Source organism: Corythoichthys intestinalis, chromosome 16, assembly GCF_030265065.1.
Source record: "Corythoichthys intestinalis isolate RoL2023-P3 chromosome 16, ASM3026506v1, whole genome shotgun sequence".
Classification (NCBI taxonomy): domain Eukaryota; kingdom Metazoa; phylum Chordata; class Actinopteri; order Syngnathiformes; family Syngnathidae; genus Corythoichthys; species Corythoichthys intestinalis.
Window position 1 is genome coordinate 52,465,774 of NC_080410.1, and position 20,824 is coordinate 52,486,597.

A 20,824-nucleotide genomic window follows, 5' to 3' on the forward strand; every position below is an offset into this window, starting at 1 on the left:
TGTGTGTCCAATCACTGATGAGTGGTTTAAAGCTGCCCTACCCACTATAAAAGACACACCTGGTAAAAATTGTCTTGATGAGAAGCATTGTATGATGTGCATCATCACCTTTGTAGTTTTTCTCAAAAAAGTTGCCTGTTTCTTGAAGAGTTTAATTAAATGATGTACAGTAGACGTGCTGGGGTCCACATTTTCACAGATGGCTAGAAATCCGAGCTGTTCTTGAATGCGACACGAGCAATACCTCGCTCATCTGCACACGAACGAAATCTTCTACCTACTCCTTCTTTCCTACTGCAACTCCGCCCGAAGACGGAAAAAAAAAAAGCGATATTGGATAATTTTTCACGGCACACCTGACAATCTCTCACAGCACACTAGTGTGCCGCGGCACACTGAAGGGAATTATTTACCGATCGACTGTTTGTATTACACTAACACACTTAAAATATCAATCAGGGAATAGTATCTTTTCTCGTATTTACTGGTTGTATTACTCTAACACACCCAATATAAAATAGATAGCACTTATACCATAGTTTAAGGAAAACAAGCAGAAAATATTTGACATCAGGCATAAGAGATACATGACGCCTTCTTATCACGGAAGCCCAACGTGTGCGTCATGCAACTGAATGAGCTGACGAGGCAAGACCTCTACAAGCCCACGTATGCACCACCAACTCTCGCAATCAGTTCTCCCGGACAGTCCAGAACAAATGGCGGGACGTCCTGTCCCAACACAAGGACATCGGAGAATGCCCTAACTGATAACACGACTGATAAGACTCCAAGAGTCCCTTTGACTCTAAGGTGGCGAAATCCACAATCCTCGTTGCCCTGACAACAGTAACTCCCGAATCCTTCTGTCCAATCCACAAACAGACAATAATCCTAAACAACTCCCAAGCACACCCTTCTTCTGCCCACAGCCCGTCCCGCGAGAGCCTTCAAAAAGATGTGAAAAAATGTTTAACTAATCGTTGTCATTTTCCTTGGGAACCTTTTGTTGACTTATGATACGGTGACCTTGGAAAGAGTCTGCCTCCTCGCCTGAGTCTGTTTCTGTTTCGCCTTTCTGTTGGATCGCTATCGACCTGAATAAATAGTCCAACTTGTGCTTTTTCCAGCTTTCAAAATGGAGCCAGTACAAGGGGTTAAGACTAAGGTGAACGCGCAGAGTTTGGCCTTTTGGCCGGGTTGTCGGTTTATACTCAGGTGCGGCTTGTAGTCCGAAAAATACAAAAGATGGAAGTTTTTTTTTTTTTTTTTAGAACTCCAAGTAAGTAAGTATGGAACTCCAAATAAGAGACCAGTTTTTAAGTTTGTCAGTTTCTCTGCGAGGAAAACTTTTGGTGAACTGTGAGATCTGACGAGTCAGTGAGAAATTGGATTTGGGCTGCAGTGGCCAAACTGAAAATATATATATATATATACACACACACATGTATTTTGTCCCTTTCAAAGATGCACACTGTTGATGGAAGTTAGGGGGAGGGGTGAGAGCAAATTTTCTAAGGAGATTTGAAATGTTCAAAAAGATGAAATTCGATTAGGAAGTCTTTCATCACTCGCTGCAAATGAACTCATCATCACAGCGGTCCGCTAAAGCAGATTGAGCCGGAGTCACATCAAAAGGAAGCGAGGCCATCAGATTATCGGAGGTTATTACCAGCGAGACGTATCGCGGACGTCAAATCTGAGAAGCAAATCATCTTCATCAACTTCACACGGATGGAAGTCCCCGCAATTTGGTCCACGGGCACGTGCCCGTGGACTTTGAGTGACACCAGATGAAGTTAAAGAGGATTGCCCGGACCGGAAAGGCGGAAAGAAGATAGCGTGCCGTGCCGCGCCGTGCCGCGCCGCGCCGCGCTAATTTGAGCCACCGGCACTAGTGAGTGGATTTACAGCAAATCAAACGAACGTCTCTTATTGTTCGCGGCTCTGCGTGATTAGCGGTCAATGAAAGTGAAGAGGGGGATTATGGGTTAGCGCTTAGTGGACTGGACGCTTGACATAAAGCATTTAAGTCAAAATAGGCCTATCTGGATGTCCTGACATGCCTTTTTACAGGAGGTGGCAGGGCAGTCGCCATGTTCCAAGTGCTAAGTGCTAATCAGCATCAAATAGACCGTATAGCAGGGCCGTCCACACTACGGCCCTCTTTCATTGTCCCGCAGCAAATGATGAAAATATCATTGACTATGACCCGCACAAGAAGCTTGAGTTCAGCCTATGTTCTGTTGCACTTCCCAGCTTCAACACTTGATTGAGCTAGTCACCTAAAAAGTGCCTCACCATTAGCTCAGGGCTAAAAACCTGTCAATAAATTCAATACGTTGTAAGAAACAGCATTTCGTTTTATACCATTTCAATCAGTTCATCACAATGGATTATCTTGGTTGTGATTTACTTGACCTTTTTTGCTGTTGCTGTTGGACATCTCCTCTTGTTTCAGTAGTGGAACTGAGTTTGGCCTTTTTATTTTGTTTAATAAAAATGTTCTTTTTTTACTAATGGCGACAACACATACTCTATAAATACATATACCTGAGCTGTCTGTATATGAGTTAACATCTTAAAGCCAAATCTGCCAAACTGCGAATTGCTTTGTTTTGAGTCAAGTTCACGTCACGCTCGTACAGTGGTATGACAAAGTATCTGAACCTTTTGGAATTTCTCACATCGCTGCATAAAATCACCATCAAATATGATCTGATCTTTGTCAAAATCACACAGATGAAAAAAACAGTGTCTGCTTTAACCAAAACTACCCAAACAGACGCTTCCTGTAGCTGCAGATCAGTCTGGCACATCGATCAGGACTAATCTTGGCCCATTCCTCTCTACAAATCTGCTGTAGTTCAGTCAGATTCCTGGGATGTTTGGCATGAATCACTGTCTTTAGGTCATGCCAAAGCATCTCAATGGGGTTCATGTCTGGACTTTGACTTGGCCAATCCAGAACATGTATTTTGTTCTTCTGAAATCATTTTGAAGTTGATTTACTTTTGTGTTTTGGATCATTTTCTTTTTGCAGCATCCATCCTCTTTCTAGCTTTAACTGTCTGACAGATGGCCTCAGGTTTTCCTGCAAAACCTTTGAATTCATTCTTCCAATTATAATTGCAAGTCGTCCAGGACCTGAGGCAGCCAAACAGCCCCAAATCATGATGCTCCCTCCACCATGCTTCACGGTGGGGATGAGGTGCGGACGTTGGTGATGTTGGTGTTCCTTTTTTCCTCCACGCATGACGTTCTGTGTTACTCCCAAATAATTCAACTTCGGTTTAATCAGTCCACAAAATAACTTCTGTGGAGTGTCCAAATACCTTTTTGCGAACATTAAACGAGCAATATTTTTTTTAGACAGCAGTGCCTTCCTCCGTGACGTCGTCCCATGAACACCATGTGCCAGTGATTTCTATAAGTCTTTAGCAGACACTCCAGGGTTCTTTTTGTACCTCTGAGTATTCTGCGCTGCATTCTTGGCATCATCCTTGGTGGATTGCCACTTCTTGGGAGAGAAGCAACAGAGCCAAACTCTCGCCATTTGTAGACAACTTCTCTCACTGTCAATTGATGAACATCCAGACTTTTAGAGATGGTTTTGTATCCTTTCCCAGCTTTATACAAATCAACAATCCTTCAGACACCGCTTATGACCGAGCCATGATGCACATCAGTCAATGCTTCTTATCAAGACAGTTCTTACCAGGTGTGTGTTTTATAGTGGGCAGGGCATCTTTAAACCACTCATCGGTGATTGGGCACACACCTGACTTAAAACGTTTGGTAAAAAATTGGTTTCAATTGGTCTTTAACTCTCCTTAAGCAGAGGATTCACTTACTTATTTCCCACCCTTCTGTCATTGTTTGCATGCTATCCTCATTAAAATATGAAAACCTAAAAATGTTTGGGTGGTTTAAGTTAAAGCAGACACTGTATTTTCATCTGTGTGATTTTGACAAAGATCAGATCCCATTTGATGGTGATTTTATGCAGAAATGTAAGAAATTTAATAAGGTTCGGATACATTTTCATATAACTCTATCTCAAATGACCAAACTATTTGGCCTCCTTTTGAGCCTCCGTCTAGGAAGTGAAAAGACCCAGAGCCACCTTCTCTTCCTCCACCCTCGCCCATTTGGCATCCACCACCCGGAGCCGTGACCCACTTTGCAGGGTGATGACGGGGGTAAGCGAGGTTCCATTGTTGGCGCGCTCGCCTCCTCATCTCATCTCATCCCGCCCGCCGCCTGCCTTTCACACGGCTCACACTCGGGCTACCGGACGGACGGATGCTTGCTTTGGCGGGGCCGTAGGAGGAGGAGGAGGAGTGAGGATGGAGCAAGTGAGTAACTCGCTTTGCTTGAAAAGAACTTTTCATCTCGTGTCTTCTGGAGTCCGAGGCACAGATGCTGCCCTCCGCCTTGCAACATATGGAGGCACTGTGCCTACGGACAGCTTTAATGAGGCAACTTTTGACTTTCCTACAACACACGTGAGGCTAGCACGATTTTCATTGTAAAATGGCGGGGCGGTTCAGTCATGTTTGCAATCCAATCAGTCTTTTTGCACAGCCGATGACAGTGAATGGCTTTTTCATGATTGATTCTGATAAGTTTTTGGGTTAAATGGAATGCAAAAATGAATAGCAGTCAATGTGCTTTTTAGAACGCCATCCCGGAGCACTTGATGTGTACTTTGACGTTCTACTGAAAAAGTCCACTGTGTTTGGAAGCCAGGCCTGGAGTGGCTAACCGGGACAAATCCCGGTGGGCCGGGAGGATCGGTCCGGGTTTTACAAATTTTCAGTACTATTATAATTTTTGGTTTGGGTTAGTTTATATGGTGATTTTTTTTGCTTCCATTTATTTAGAAACTCTTGCAGTGCTTCATATTAAAGAACACATGCGAAGGACAGGGGTATTATGGACAATTATTTTTCATGCATTGTTATGAATGTACTTAAAAATGAATGAATGCGATTGGCTGAGGAATTTTTTTTTTTGTGTAAATTACAAACATGCTGGTGTGGACATAATTATTATTTCCCGACATATTAGGGCAGGATCCTTGGTTTGAAAAAAACCTCCGCCAAATGTACATAGCCTTAAATACAGACATGGGGTAACGAGACAATGAGACACAGGTGGTTGATACCTGTGGCAGCGGACTGGTCAAGACAAAAGGAGCAGGCCACAACAGGTGAAATCAATGGATAATCACATGGACAAGAAACGCTAGGGCACAAAGTGAACAGAACTTAACTCATAATATTGCCTCCAATTTCCCCTTTCTAAAGAAGGAATTTTCTTCAATGATGCAGGTGTACCTAATGGAATGTCCACGTAGCAGAGTACAAACAAATGAAGAGCGGGAAGTGAGCGTGGACGCGTTTCAGCATGAACAAATTGTTGTTCCTAATAGCTTATTAAACATCATTTTGTCATACGCAAAGGCTTTGCATGCCCAAGTCAAGTTCAAGCGGAGGCTAATGAAGCCGTTAGCCTGACATGCTCTCATTAGAGCTTTTTAAAACCATTTGCACCGTGTTCATTATCCACGTTGCCCCACAGCTGCCCGTCTATTCATACTAAGACTGCATTTTTATATATATATATATTATATATATAAATGTAAATGCGTCTGCATGTAATAGAGCCTTGTGGGCAAATGAAATATTTAACTTGACAAATACAGTAGTTGGAATTCATTTCCGCAAAAAAAATGTCTTAAAGAAATCCCTAGATTTTATTTTATAAATCTCTCTATGGGGAAAATACAAACTGTATAATTATATGCCAGAGACATACTGTATTTAAAAAAAATCAAATAAGTAAAAATTAGGGCTGTCAAACGATTCAAATTTTTAATCGAGTTAATCACATCTTAAAAATGAATTGTAATGAATCACAATTCAAACCATCTATAAAATATGCCATATTTTTCTGTAAATTATTGTTGGAATGGAAAGATAAGACACAAGACGGATATATACATTCAGCATGCTGTACATAAGTACTGTATTTGTTTATTATAACGATAAATCAACAGGATGGCATTATCATTAACATTCTGTTAAAGCGATCCATGGATAGAAATACTTGTTCTTAAAAGATAAATGTTCGTACAAGTTATAGACCCTACTCACATGACGTCACAACCACGCCTCCGGGCCATATTGTCCGTCAGCTCGTCGGGTTTAAGCATTACCGCTATGTAAATTCCTCCTATTATGGCGTGTTTTTCTGCTAGTTAACATTAATAATCAAAATGGTGAAGGCGTATGTGGCGGTTGGTTGCAATAACAGAGAAGATAGACGGAGAGACTTGAAGTTCTACCGTATTCCGAGAGACCCGGAGAGCAGAGAGAGATGGACTGCTGCAATTCGACAAGAAAACTGGGCACCAAACGATCACTACGGATTATGTAGTAGTCATTTTATATCTGGTAAGATGCATTTAATATATATTTAGAAGGTTTTGGGCTGACAACCACAATTAAGATCATTGCGAGGCTAATCGCCGACAACATACAGTTTCAAATTCAAGATGCTTATTTCTTCCACCATCATTATTTTTTGAATAATATTTAGCTGGTACCAAGTGAAAGAAGTTAAACAGGTGCGTCCAAACCTTTTGCAAAGGGGGCCAGATTTGGTGTGGTAAAAATGCGGGGGGCTACCTTGGCTGATTTACATAGAACAATATATTTAAACAAATTTTAGCAAGCCCTTCTGTGTGTCACATTTGCTTTATAATTGTTTTAATTCATAATTTCAACAATCTCGTCTTTGTGGCGTTCTCTTTCGACACTCAGGCTCTTGCGAAATACTGCTGCTGTGAAATGAAACTAGCTTCAAGTTGCTATAATTTCTCGCTGCGTATCTTCCCTGTAATGTTGTCGTACATGTCAGCGTGTCTTGTTTGGTAATATTGCGTCACATCGAACTCTTTGAAAACAGCGACTGTCTCTTTGCTCTTTGCAACAGTTGTTGCATGTTTTATTGAAGAAATAGTCCAATATCCACCTATCCTTGAAGCGTCGGCCATCGCAATCAACTTTTTTTTTATTGATTGTCGCCTTTTAGAATATTGGAAGTAAAGGGTCACACGGGGTAATGTTGCTTAGAGTGCTGCTCTTAAAGTTTTTCAAACTTTCATGACAATAGGCTGATTTTGTGTGGACAAGATAGTTGTAGATATCAGGGTAGCAGATGTCAGGCAGAGAGGGCGAAGACACCGGGTCGAAAAATATCCATTTAGGCATCAAATATGGATCTGGCGAATGGATAGACTGAAGCTTTTCCACATAACGCCTTTTATGCAACGCATCCAATGAGTGTACCGCGTCTGAAAGCACCGGGGCTTCCATGAATTGCACTATAAATTGCACGACAAATTGAAACCACTGAGAATACGGATACAATATGGTGGCCGGATACAGCGACACGTCATTCTGTGACGTTGGTGAGTAGGGTCTATATAGCTGTTGGGAGTGCATTGTTTAAAAAAAATAAAATAAAATAAACAGTTACCTCTAACTTTTCCGTAATCAAAGGGCGCAAATTGGAAGATAGGTGGAAGGTTAACTGCTAGAGGAAGAAATTTGAGCACTACTTGTCTTATTGTTGTAAGAGAGTTAAGGTGTGTGTGTCACTCTGTCCCCTAATTAATATCACCTGTTAAGGTTTGGTTTAGTTGTTGCTAATGCAATGCTTGTGTACTTTTTTTTTTGTAGTTTTACGACGATCTAAAGGGGACAATGGTTTGAGGCCATTTTATTTATAAATCAGATGAAAAAGGAAGAAGTTTGATTATTAAGGCGTCGTTCACTAGCTGTCTAGCTTTGGAAAAAGTAGACGCTTCGGAGTGAGGACAGCATAGACAGATTTAAATGTCAGTAGAGTGAAATGCCCACTACAGCCCTTATGTACCGTATGTTGAATGTATATATCCATCTTGTGTCTTATCTTTCCATTCCAACAATTTATTTGACAGAATATATATATAATTTATAGAAAAATATGGCATATTTTATAGATGGTTTGAATTGCGATTAATTGCGATTAATTACGATTAATTAATTTTTAAGCTGTAATTAACTCGATTAAAATTTTTAATTGTTTGACAGCCCTAATCAAAACCCCTCTTAATGTTTTATTTTTATTAACATTTGTACAATTTTCAATCAAAAAAATAAACTAGTAGCTCGCCATTGTTGATGTCAATAATTACACAATGCTCATTGTGCTTAAACCTATGAAATCAGTCGCACCAAAGCGCCAGCAGAGGGAGAAAAAAAACACAAGTAACAAGTGGCCATCACACTGTGCTGTCATTTTAATCTGTTTGAGCGGGGCATGTGCGTTAATTGCGTCAAATATTTTAATGTGATTAATTACCACCCGTTAACGTGATAATTTTGACAGCCCTAGTAAAAATATTTCTAATGTATGCTTTGACTGCAAATAAGAATACTATGCAGTGCTCCAGTCCTGTAGGTGGCAGCCATGGGCTTTTATTGAGTTTTTAAGTAAAGGCCTAAATTGAAATGTTTTATCACAGTGGCTGATTTGTTGACAATTATGGTTTTTGATGAAAAAAAAAAAAAAACATCAAAAGTGAAATCATTTTTTAAAAGCGTCACAGATACAATTAAATTACTATCTGAAATGTATACGGAATTTATTATATGTTGCCTGTAGCGGTTGTGATGGGGCCACCGAACTTGCTGGTCGGGCCATCCCTTAAAAAGGCTTTCATGTCGGACTCACTCTGGTTGTGTTGTGTTGCTGTTGCGTTGCTGACTCACGCCGCCGCTAACTTGACGCGCTGATTCAGCTTGTGTAGCCCCCGACTGCCCCTACAAGGTCCCGCGGACGCAAATAGGATGTGAAAGCAAAGTGCCAGGTTAGATGAAGTGTTTGAAACAGCGGGAGAGTGAAAATGGACGCAGCGCCTCGTTTGGCCAAGAAGCGCCATGGCATCTCCTGATGTCCAATAGATGTTTTATTTCCTAATTTTAGTTCTTTTTTGGTAGTCGTTTTGTAATGCAACCTTTATAGAACATACATAGTTTACATTACAAAAATTTCATGACACAACGATCCATGTACAAACATGTAGGCTGAAATGGTGGTTCAATTTAGTCATAAATCAGTGTTAAATCTGGGCCATTATTGTGACTTACTGTGCAGCGTATCGTCAAACATGCTTTTTAGCCCTCCCCTCAACCAAACCGAATGAAGCCAAACCGCCAGCACCTCTGTATTGCACATTAAAACACCTTACATTTCAAACATGTTTAATATTTGGCTATCAGTGGTATAAGTGTTTACCTTATAAAACTCATTCTGGTTAATCTCTTGGTTCGACAAATTAAAACATGTTAACATACATTCTTATGAAAAAAGTATCTGAACCTTTTAGAATTTCTCACCTTTCTGCATAAAAATCATTAGATGTGATTTGAACTTTGTCAAAATCACACAGATGAAAAAACAGTGGCTGTTTTAACTAAAACCACTCAAACATTTATAGGTTTTTTAACATTTTGATGAGAATAGCATGCAAACAATGAAATGGACTGAATTTTGATGAATAAAACCATTTTTTTACCAAACAATTTAAGTCAGATGTATGCCCAATCACAGATGAGTGATTTAAAGCTACCCTGCCCACTATAAAATACACTGGTAAGAATTGTCTTGATGAGAAGCACTGTCTGATGTGTATCATGGCTCATCCAAAAGAGCTGTCTGAAGACCTGCGATTAACGATTGTTGATTTGTATTAAGATGTGAAAGGATACAAAACCATCTCTAAAAGTCTGAATGTTCATCAATCGACAGTCAGAGAAGTTGTCAACAAATGGAGAGAGTTTGGCACTGTCGCTTCTCTCCCAAGAAGTGGCCGTCCACCAAAGATGACCCCAAGAGTTTTGCGCAGAATACTTATAGAGGTAAAAAGGAACCCTAGAGTGTCCGCTAAAGACTAACAGAAATCACAGAAGTAAATCAACTTCAGAATGGTTTCAGAAGAATAAAATACATGTTCTGGAGTGGCCAAGTCAAAGTCCAGACTATAACCCCATTGAGATGCTGTGGCATGACCTAAAGACAGCCATTCATGCCAGGCATCCCAGGAACATGACTGAACTACAGCAGTTTTGTAGAGAAGAATTAGTCCTGATCAATGTGCCAGACTGATCTGCAGCGACAGGAAGCGTCTGGTTGAAGTTATTGCTGCCAAAGGGGGGGGGGCACAAAATATTAAATGTGATCGTTCACTTACTTATTTTCCCCATTTTGTCATTGTTTGCATACTATCCTCATTGAAATATCAAAACCTATAAATGTTTGGGTGGTTTTAGTTAAACAGTTTTTTCATCCGTGTGATTTTGACAAAGATCAGATCACATTTGATGGTAATTTTATGCAGTAATGTGAGAAATTCCAAAAGGTTCAGATACTTTTTCATACCACTGTATTAGCACCACCACCCCACCACAAAAAAAAACTTCTCCGTAGCTGCCCCCTCACCTATGGAACTCATTCCCAAAATCCATCCGTACTTGTACGGTCCTTCCTACATTGATTTAAAAAAAAAAAAAAAAAAACACCTTTTCTAAACTGGCTATTAATTCATAATGAGTGTTTTAACATATGTTTTGCTTCTTTTACTAATGACCACAACACATACTCTATGATTACGATAACATACAGTGAAAAAAAAATACAAATAAAAATTGGAAGGTGTGTTCGATGTATTCATTCAGATTCAGCATTGGAATGAGATACTTATAAGACATGTTTTTTTCATTCCCCCCTCCAAAGTATATAAAAAAAAATGTATATGGCGGAAAACACAGCCATGGCTGAAAAAGCGGTTTCTGCTCTTGCACCCCTCTTTAAAATAAATTGCTGTATTTTAAGCCAAAAGAACTGATGTGTTTGATAAAAAAATATATATATCTGTATGCTGCCATAGCAGTTTCATGCTGCGTTAAGCCCCCGAAATATTTTTAATATATCCTTTTTACCCTGGAAACCCCCATTTACAGACGTCGCGCAACCTTTTTTGTTTCAACCCAGCCATAAAACGAAGGTAATTAATTATATTTCTTATTCAAAATGTGATTTTTAGCTTAGAATCATTAATGTCTCATATTTCCTTAAAAAAAAAAAAAAAACGACTTTAAAAAATTATTCACTTGCATATTTTAAACTTTTAAACAAATGACGTCACAACGAAAAAACTGTCTGTAAATTAGTAACGGAGATCTACCTTGTAATTATCGCTTAATTGTATTTTTTTTTTGTTACTGTCGCATTTACCCCGATAATTTAGATGATAAATTATCGATCCAAACAAAGAAAAATGAAAAGAAAAAAAAAACGTTTAAAAGGGTAAATATACGAAAAAAAATCTCGACCAGTCCTGCGATTTCTGCATCGCGACCCTTGTTATATGACCATGTGTCACCCATAAAATCCCCCAAATATCTAGCTGTGGTCATTCACAACTGTGTCTTGACACTCAGTGATACATGCTACATAGAGTTTTTGGATCGAAACGAGTTAAGTATGCAATAATATCTAGTTAAAATCATGGCGTCTTTAATTATGCCCTGTCATGCTCTCACCTACAGTTAGGGTGTCGCTGTTTACAAAAAATCTTTTTTAAAATATCTTCCCGTTCGAAATTTTTCTTCCCCCAGAAAATTGAGATTTTAAGCTTTCCAATGATGTATATCACACAATTTTGAAATTTGGCCAAATTGGGCGTCTTCAAGTCACCTGAGTGTTTTCCGCCATATATGTATTTTAATTAGAGCTGAAACGAATACTTGAGCAACTCGAGTAGCTGGAGTTTCAAAACTGATCCGAGTCATTTTATTCACCTCAAGGAATCGTTTAATTTTGCCAGCTCTAAGCATCACGTTTTGCCCGGACTACTTATAATGCGGGACAACGCGCTGACGTCACGTGCGTAGAGGAAGAAGCAATAAAAAAAAAAAATTTTTTTTTTTTTAAACCTTACTGCAGCCGACAGCCGCTACAAACTAGGCCCGCATGATGCTAGTGTGGTAGCAGGTAGTGTCCGATGCGTCTCATAGATATCGCATGCATTTAGGACTAGATGCGAAATGATAGACTCGGGCGCGTCTGGGCAGAGTTAGTAAACAGCAGCCATCTTTAAGCAGTAGACTTCTCAGCACTAATAAATATAACGTTATTGTCAATCGGTCACGTAACGTTAGCCCTTCGGAGGGCTAGGTTTCTATTGATTATGACCACTGTCGATGTGTGGCTAACGTGTCTTACATACAGGCTTTATTTAATCTGTAAAAACACAGCGCTGTAGAGTGATGAGGGTGTCAAATTAAAACATAATAAAGCTAACTGTCAGTTTTAGCTGAGTAGTCATTGCTGAATAAAACACCAAGTAGCACTGGACCCTAATGTGCTCCAATACAGCAGGTATCATACATTTATTTTGAACACAGCAAAAACTCAAAATCCTATCAGGACTTACAGTTTAGACTAACTTAAAACTTAACTAGAACTTAAAAATAGCTTGACACAAATGGAAATTCAATTGAAACACGTGGGAAAAACACGTAGCTTTCAAGTGATGTGTGTTATCAAGCGGAATTCCATTTTTAGGTAAGAATTTTTTGTTTTTGTTTTTATTAAGATCTAGACGTTTTTTGAGTGAAAGCAGTGAATTTTTTTTCTAGTCACATCTTAGATGCAATTGTTGACTGTTTTCAACAATGTACATCGGAAATAAAGACATTGATTGACTGAAAATGGTTCAATATTGGATTAAATGTCTTTTTTCTCATGTATATTTATAATTGCTCTTTACCTAAAAAAAAAAAAAAAAATGTTTTATCCGATTACTCGATTGATAGAATTTTCAGTAGATTACTCGGTTACTAAAATATTCGATAGCTGCAGCCCTAATTTTAATAAATTATTTTTAAGCACTTCAAAGGTAATACTTATGATAAGTTTTAAACATGTCACTGTCCCACGGAATTATTCAGAAACAAGAATAAAGTAGAAAAATGCTTGGCTTTACTCTATGCTTCATTGAGTGAGTCCACTCAAATCCACTCAAGCTTCTCACTTACACACAATGAGTTGTCACAGCAACTGTTTAACAAGTTAAACGATGATTGATGCATGCGGGGCTTTGACATTCGTGCCAAACATCAATCAATCATCGTTAACTTTAATAAGCAACTCCAGTGCACGTGCACTGCCTGACAAACAAAGACCAGGGAGAAGGGAGGGAAAGTAAGACTACGCAATCGGCTCGGTACAGCTCAACTGTATTTTTTTTTTTTAAATTTATTTTAAATCCACTGAGGGCGCAAAGTTTGAAGTGTGATATAGGGAGGGATCAATGTATATTATGGCAGGCTAATAATTAACTGATTATGTCACGTTTTCATCGTCAAGCAATATTGCAGAGCACTGGAATATTCATTTCATGGCTGCGAAGAGAATTGTGACCTTGTAGGAGAATATGTTTGAACGACACACATTAGGTTGGGAATAAATCACCCGCCGCGCCCGTCACTGTTTCAAATGTGACAGTGGATAGGGAAGATTTGCATAATTTGGAAACGCATCCATTTTAAAGACATCAAAGCCCCGGCCTGCCATTCTATATCGTTCCAAACAAGCGCTTTGCACGCAGAAGATTGGGCACATCAAAAGAGCCGTTTAACCTTTCGCGGCCCGCAGTGTAAAGGACGTTATGTAAAGGCAACGGCAGTACGGCTGTATGTGTCGCGACTTGTTCTCACAACGCGAGACGGGGGGAGCGCACACGTAAACGATTCCTGACGTGTTCCTTCCAGCGGCCGTGTCCTTATACGGTCACGCTGATGGATGCGCACGCTACCGTCGCAAGCATTCTTGAAAAACATTCCCTCACCATCTGGGCTGGAAGCGAGGACAGAAGACAAGAGAGACTTGGGCGAGCGCTGCATTCCAGAAAAGTGGGAAATTTCACATCTCTGGCCTGGAAATCCCCCTCCCCAAATTCAGTGAAATGCTGACGTCAAACAAAAATGGCGGGGATGCACTAACTCAACTGTTGTGATGTTCCTGCGTCTGACTTTTAGGTTTTTGGCGATACTTGACTCGCGAGCACAGATTTGACACGTGAGCGTTGGGTTGGCAAATAGTCCATTTTCAAACAAATCTATTGAGAGGTTTCTGGGCAGCGTCTCGCCTAGCTTAATGTTTTTAAACCTTAATAGCGCATGTAGATGGAATATAAAAGTAGCAATGTCCCAATCGCATATTTTTGCACCCGAGTCTGAGTCACCTGATTTTGAGAATCTGCCGATACTGAGTGCTGATCCGATACCAAAAAAAAAAAAAAATTCATTCTTTTTTCTGGCCCTGGGGGCGTGTCTTGGTTCTATTTGTGTCATGGAAAACGCGGGCGGGCAGGCAGGTGGCGTGGACCCAAATGCAGGGAAACAAAAACGCAGCAAGGCAGGTGGCGGTAAACTCAAAAAAGCGTTTTAATAATCACTAACAAAAACACAAAGTACAACCAAAAGGACTGGGGATCAAAAAGGCAATGTTCAAACAAAATTTACTTAATCGGAGGGACTGGTACACGAGGGCTTGAGCAGGACTTGACATCGAAACCGACAATGATGCAACAAGGAGTGAACAGAAACTTGGAGTTTATATAAGCATAGAGACAATGGGTAACGAGACAACGAGGAACAGATGGGTGACACAGGAGGATGCAGATTGGAGGATACACAAGGAGCAGTCACAACAGGTGAAATCAATGGGCAATCACAGGGACACACAAGGAGGGAACCAACACAAAACCTAACAATTTGAGGCATGCTGTGGGTCAATATCCTGTTGGAACGCCCATGACCTCTGAGTCAGACCAGTTTTCTGACACTAAACCCTACATTCTGGCCCAAAACATTTTGATAGTCTCCATATTTCATGAGGTCCAATGATGTTTTGGGATAGTTTGGCTGGTTTCGACCTTCCTACTTCCTACCAACTCTTCAAGTGTTGAATACTATTGTCGTTAAGCTATCAACTCAGCGGACCCTTTTTAAATCTCAGCCGCTATTCAGGACGGGATTTTTCCGTTGACAAAAAAAACACGTGCCGTTGGGGAAAGAAAAGTCATATTTTGCCACCCCAGCTAGTGTTTGGGTCTTAATGCAGGTTGGATGGTTTGCGCCGGCCAACTGCTGATCCGGCCGCTTTTTGGATGAGAGCCCCGGAGCTGGGAATCGAATAGTCAACATATCCTGCTCCTTCTAGACGTGTTCTCACAACAGATCAGCACAGCATAATGACATATACCTTCCAAACTAATACAAGCCTGAAAACCGCACTTGATACAGAAGAAGGCTCACTAAGAGGATTTATTTCTTCATGAAGATAGGAAGTGCATGAGTGTGTGTGTGTGTGTGTGTGTTTTTGGGGATAGAAAATTCCCTATTTGGATTATTTAGTCCCCTTCTCGCTGCTGCTCCGCGGTATTTTTTTTAATACTGATATCCTCTTTCCGCCAGTGTTTAATTCCCTTAAGAGGCAAGTTGACGACAGCCTCAAAGTGACACTGGGCTCCGAATGTCTGTTTATGCTGTAAGGAGCAACAGATCAAATTAATGTTGCGGTCGGGGGGCTGCTTTTAGTGACTCAATTACAATGTCGCCTTTGAACTTCCTAAACCAGGAAAGTCATTATCATCGTGGGCCAAATCGTACCGTGGTCGAGGTTTCCCTCAAGAGTGTTTCCAGCGGAGCGCGCGGCTCGGTGAGCTAAGCACTCTCGCTAACTATCCGTTTGCCTGTGCACAGGTTGAGTTGAGCATCAACACAGCTCCGTGATAAAAACTACAGTCCTGGACAAAAGTCGTGTCACTTATCTGTTTTGTAGAAACAATTGCTAGTAACTAGGGCTGTCAAACGATTACAATTTTGAATCGAGTTAATTACAGCTTACAAATTAATTAATCGTCATTAATCACAATTCAAACTATCTATGAAATATGCCATATTTACCTGTAAATTATTGTTGGAATGGAAAGACACAAGACGGATATATACATTCAACATACGGTACATAAGTACTGTATTTGTTTATTATAACAATAAATCAACAAGATGGCATTAACATTATTAACATTCTGTTGAAGTGATCCATGGATAGAAAGACTTGTAGTTCTTAAAAGATAAATGTTAGTACAAGTTATAGAAATTTTATATTAAAACCCCTCTTAATGTTTTCGTTTTAATAAAATTTGTAAAATTTTCAATCAAAAAATAAACTAGTAGCCCGCCATTGTTGATGTCAATAATTACACAATGCTCATGGGTGCTTAAGCCCATAAAATCAATCGCACCAAAGCGCCAGCAGAGGGCGACAAAACTCCAAAAAACACAAGTAACAAGTTGGCATAGCACTGTGCCGTCATTTTAATCTGTTTGAGCGGGGCATGTGCGTTAATTGCGTCAAATATTTTAACGTGATTAATTTTAAAAAATTAATTACCGCCCGTTAACGCGATAATTTTTGACAGCCCTACTAATAACCTGACTTTTAATGATTCAACTGGTTTCAGAAATGGCTCATATGAAACCTAAGACCCTCCCAAATGATGTTCAATGTACAAAAATATATTTGTTTCACTGAAAAAAGATTGATCATTTATAGGTCAAATTTTTGCAAGACAAAAGTTTTGTCGCCTACAGAAAGTAGTGTGAAAATTGAACAAAAAATGTACTTCAAATACAAAAATATTAAAAATAAAAATGATCTCTCTCAGGGTCCAGTCAATTAAAAAAACGTGTGGCATTTGCTAAGGCCCACAGCCTGTCAAAAGGATGGATGCTGGAAAAGTGGCAAAAGGTGGATTTTTCAGATGAATCTTCCATTGAATGACACCACAGTCGCCGCAAATATTGCAGGAGACCTACTGGAGCCCGCATGGATCCGAGATTCACTCAGAAAACAGTGAAGTTTGGTGGTGGCAAAATCATGGTCAGGGGTTACATCCAGTATGGGGGTGTGCGAGAGATCTGCAGGGTGGAAAGCAACATAAATAGTCTGAAATATCAACAAATCTTAGCTGCCTAACCATAAAAAGGGACAAATTCTGCAGCAGGATGGTGCTCCGGCGCATACTTCAATCTCTACCTCAAAGTTCCTCAAGGCAAAGAACATCAAGATCCTCCAGGACTGGCCAGCCCAGCCACCAGACATGAACATCATTGAGCATGTCTGGGGTATGATGAAAGAGGAAGCATGGAAGACGAAACCAAAGAATGTTGATGAAGTCTGGGAGGCATGCAAGACTGCTTTCTGTGATGTTTCTGATGACTTCATCAATAAATGAATCCTTGCCGAAGCCCATTGATGCAATCCTTCAAGCATTACATTTGGATCTCACAGCACCACTACCTAATTCGATTGTTATGTAACATATTTTTGTAGTTGAAGTACATTTTTTGTTCAATTTTCACACTACTTTTTGTATGCGACAAAACTTTTGTCTTGCCAAAATTGGACCTTTATGTCTTCATTAAATGAGAAATCTTTTTCAGTGAAACAAATATATTTTTGTACATTCAACATCATTTGGGGGGGTCTTAGCTTTCATATGAGCCATTCCTGAAACCAACTGAATAATTAAAGGTCAGGTTATTAGCAATTGTTTCTACAAAATGGGGCGTGCTTAGTAAACAGGGGGCTCCTCCAGGCGCAGCGTGTAAAATAGATCTGACCGCAGGTGACGATGGATTTCGTCAAGCGCCTCTGGAAGTGGAGCCTCTGCTCTCTTTTCGTACCAATCACTTTTGCGTCGATTGACCACTTTGCGTAATGGCTGGTGTGGACTCACCATTGAAAGCTATAATACCGTCGGTATTTAGAGAACAGTGAGCGGTGGGCTTTTTTCCCCCTGCAGTTGAGGATAATCTCTTTCATTTTCGCCGCATTCAGGATGAAGTTGTTGTCGCTGCTCCGATTCTCAAGTTTCTCCATCCCTACTCGATCGGGTCCAGTGACTTTGCAGGGGTTGATGCGATTTTGGGGCTCTGCATACCGTCGTAGATGATTCGTCCCTCTGCATTGGCAGTGCTGTTTTACAGTGCTTCTCGTCACAATCAACCCTGGTGAGGAAGGAAGTGATTCAGGTCCTCTGTGTAGGATGAATTCACCGCGTTGTCTGTAAAGGCCTTAAAGCCGTGTGTCGGACTGAGTAGGAGCTGCTAATTTGCACCATTTGTTAACTGGCGTAATAGACGCTGTCATGGTTGAAAAGCCTTCTTCAGGCTACAAAATGGATGGATGTGTTGTTTGTGAGCAAATCATGGTGTAATCGCTCCGTTGTTCTTCTCCCCTTTCCCCCTCCTCTAGAGTCTGTGAGCAGGTGAGAGAGGGACACTGTCTGCCCCACTGTCCAGCGACACCATGAGCTGGAGCTTCCTCACGCGGCTGCTGGAAGAGATCCACAACCACTCCACCTTCGTGGGGAAGCTGTGGCTCACCGTGCTCATCGTCTTCCGCATCGTCCTGACGGCCGTCGGAGGAGAGTCCATCTACTACGACGAGCAGAGCAAGTTCGTGTGCAACTCGGGCCAGCCGGGCTGCGAGAACATCTGCTACGACGCCTTCGCCCCGCTCTCCCACGTCCGCTTTTGGGTCTTCCAGATCATCCTGGTGGCCATGCCGTCCCTCATGTACATGGGCTACGCGGTCAATAAGATCGCGAGACTGGACGAGGCCAAGGGCGGCGTCGGCGCCGCCGCGGTGAGGACCGGCACGGGAGGGGGCTACACGCACAGGAAGCCCAGGAAAATCTGCTTCGGGGCGCGGCAGCACCGGGGCGCGGAGGAGACCGAGGACGACCGCGAGGACGATCCCATGATTTACGAGGTCCCGGAGATGGAGCCTCCCAAAAGGCCTCGCGATCCGCTGCAACCCACGCCCAGACCCAAGATCCGTCACGACGGCCGCACGCGCATCCGAGACGAGGGGCTGATGCGAGTCTACGTTTTGCAGCTGGTGACCCGCACGGTCCTGGAAGCCGGCTTCCTCACGGGTCAGTACCTGCTGTACGGCTTCCGCGTCACGCCCATTTTCGTGTGTTCGGGGAAGCCTTGCCCGCACAGCGTGGACTGCTTCGTGTCCCGGCCCACGGAGAAAACCATCTTCCTGCGCATCATGTACGGCGTCACCGTCCTCTGCCTGACGCTCAACGTCTGGGAGATGCTCCACTTGGGCATCGGCTCAATCTGCGACATCCTCCGCCGTCGCCGCCGCCCGCCTTCGGACGACGAGTATCAGCTAGGCCTGCTGGGCCCCGACGTGGGCGCCGGGGGCTCGGTCGGCGGCGCGGGACCCGAGGCGGGTTCGGAAGGCGGAGTGGGCGGCGACGGGCCCGCCGACTACGCGGGCTACCCTTTCTCCTGGAACGCTCCGTCGGCGCCTCCCGGATACAACATCGTGGTGAAACCGGAGCAGATGCCCTACACCGACCTGAGCAACGCCAAGATGGCGTGCAAGCAGAACCGGGCCAACATCGCGCAGGAGGAGCAGCAGCAGTTCGGCAGCAACGAAGACAACTTCCCCACCGGGGGCGAGGCCCGCGTGGCCCTCAACAAGGACATGATTCAGGAGGCCCAGGACCAGCTGGAGGCCGCCATTCAGGCCTACAGCCAGCAGCATCGCGCCGAGGAGCAGCTCGGAGACGGCCGGGAAGACAAGCCCCAGAGCAACATTATCCAGACTCAGCCTCCCAAGGAACGCAAGCACAGACTCAAGCACGGCAAGGGGGGCGGGAGTAGCGGCGGAGGCAGCAGCAGCAACAGCAGCAGCAGCAAATCAGGGGAGGGAAAACCCTCCGTGTGGATTTAGCTCACAGCGGACTCCACGTCACCTGTGCCTTAGAGCGGGGGCTTCTTAAACCTTTGCACCAGGGAGAGAAAAAAAACTTAAGAAGGGAAGGGGTGTCCATTCTATATCAAGTAGAGGTCATGTTAAAAGGGTGGGTGTTGAACAAAGGGGGGAATACAAATGGTTTGGGATACTACTACTTTATAATAAATTGTTCACAATTTAAAAAGATAATCATAATAAAACCTTAACGCATACATAGACATCACATTTCGGGTCACGTATCCCGCAATACATTGGTACCTCGACATATGATGGCTTTGACACACGATTTTTTTCGACGTAAAATTTAACTCGCGATTGCTTCCCACATCCGACGACATGCTCGAAATACGATTTATCACAGTGCCGCAGTTACTTTGTTTTCCTGCAAGACTGACGCACAGTGGATTTTCTTGTGAGAAATCAACATAGGTGAGTGCAGGTGGCGAAAAATGGAAAAAGCTGAGGCGTACCATTGAAATCAAGCTGGAATATGAGCATGGTGGGCGCATCTGCGAACTGACTTGACAATACGGCTGTAGAGTGTCTCGAATCTCGACGGAACTCCTCTGACCTACAGTCTTTATAAGTTAAGGTGACAATTATCATTGCCCCAAAAAATCGCAGCAGGGCCAAGAACGAAAAGTGGTATTTGCATGTGGCAAAACTGAATATGCCATTTGGCATTTTTTTGCCACGTGGCAAAATGAATTTTGCCGTGTGGCATTTTTTTTTGCCATGTGGCCAAATTGATTTTGCCGTATGGCATTTTTTTGCCCTGCGGCCAAATTGATTTTGCCATATGGCATTTTTTTGCCCTGCAGCATTTTTTTGCCCTGTGGCCAAATTGATTTTGCGA

General features: G+C 42.1%; 1 protein-coding gene across 3 annotated transcripts in view; it reads left to right on the top strand.

The window, feature by feature from the left end:
- Positions 1-20,824, top strand: part of gjc1 (gap junction protein gamma 1) — a 78,367-nt gene extending 57,543 nt beyond the window's left edge. Inside the window, exons 1-2 of one of the 3 annotated variants that reach the window (XM_057860758.1) lie at positions 4,013-4,358; positions 18,445-20,824. In XM_057860758.1, the coding sequence (XP_057716741.1) occupies positions 18,499-19,944 (1,446 nt within the window). In that variant the 5' untranslated portion in view covers positions 4,013-4,358; positions 18,445-18,498 and the 3' untranslated portion in view covers positions 19,945-20,824. Of the gene's footprint in view, positions 1-4,012; positions 4,359-17,774; positions 18,201-18,444 lie in introns of those variants that run through there. The other 2 variants (XM_057860759.1, XM_057860757.1) reach the window with 2 other exon arrangements.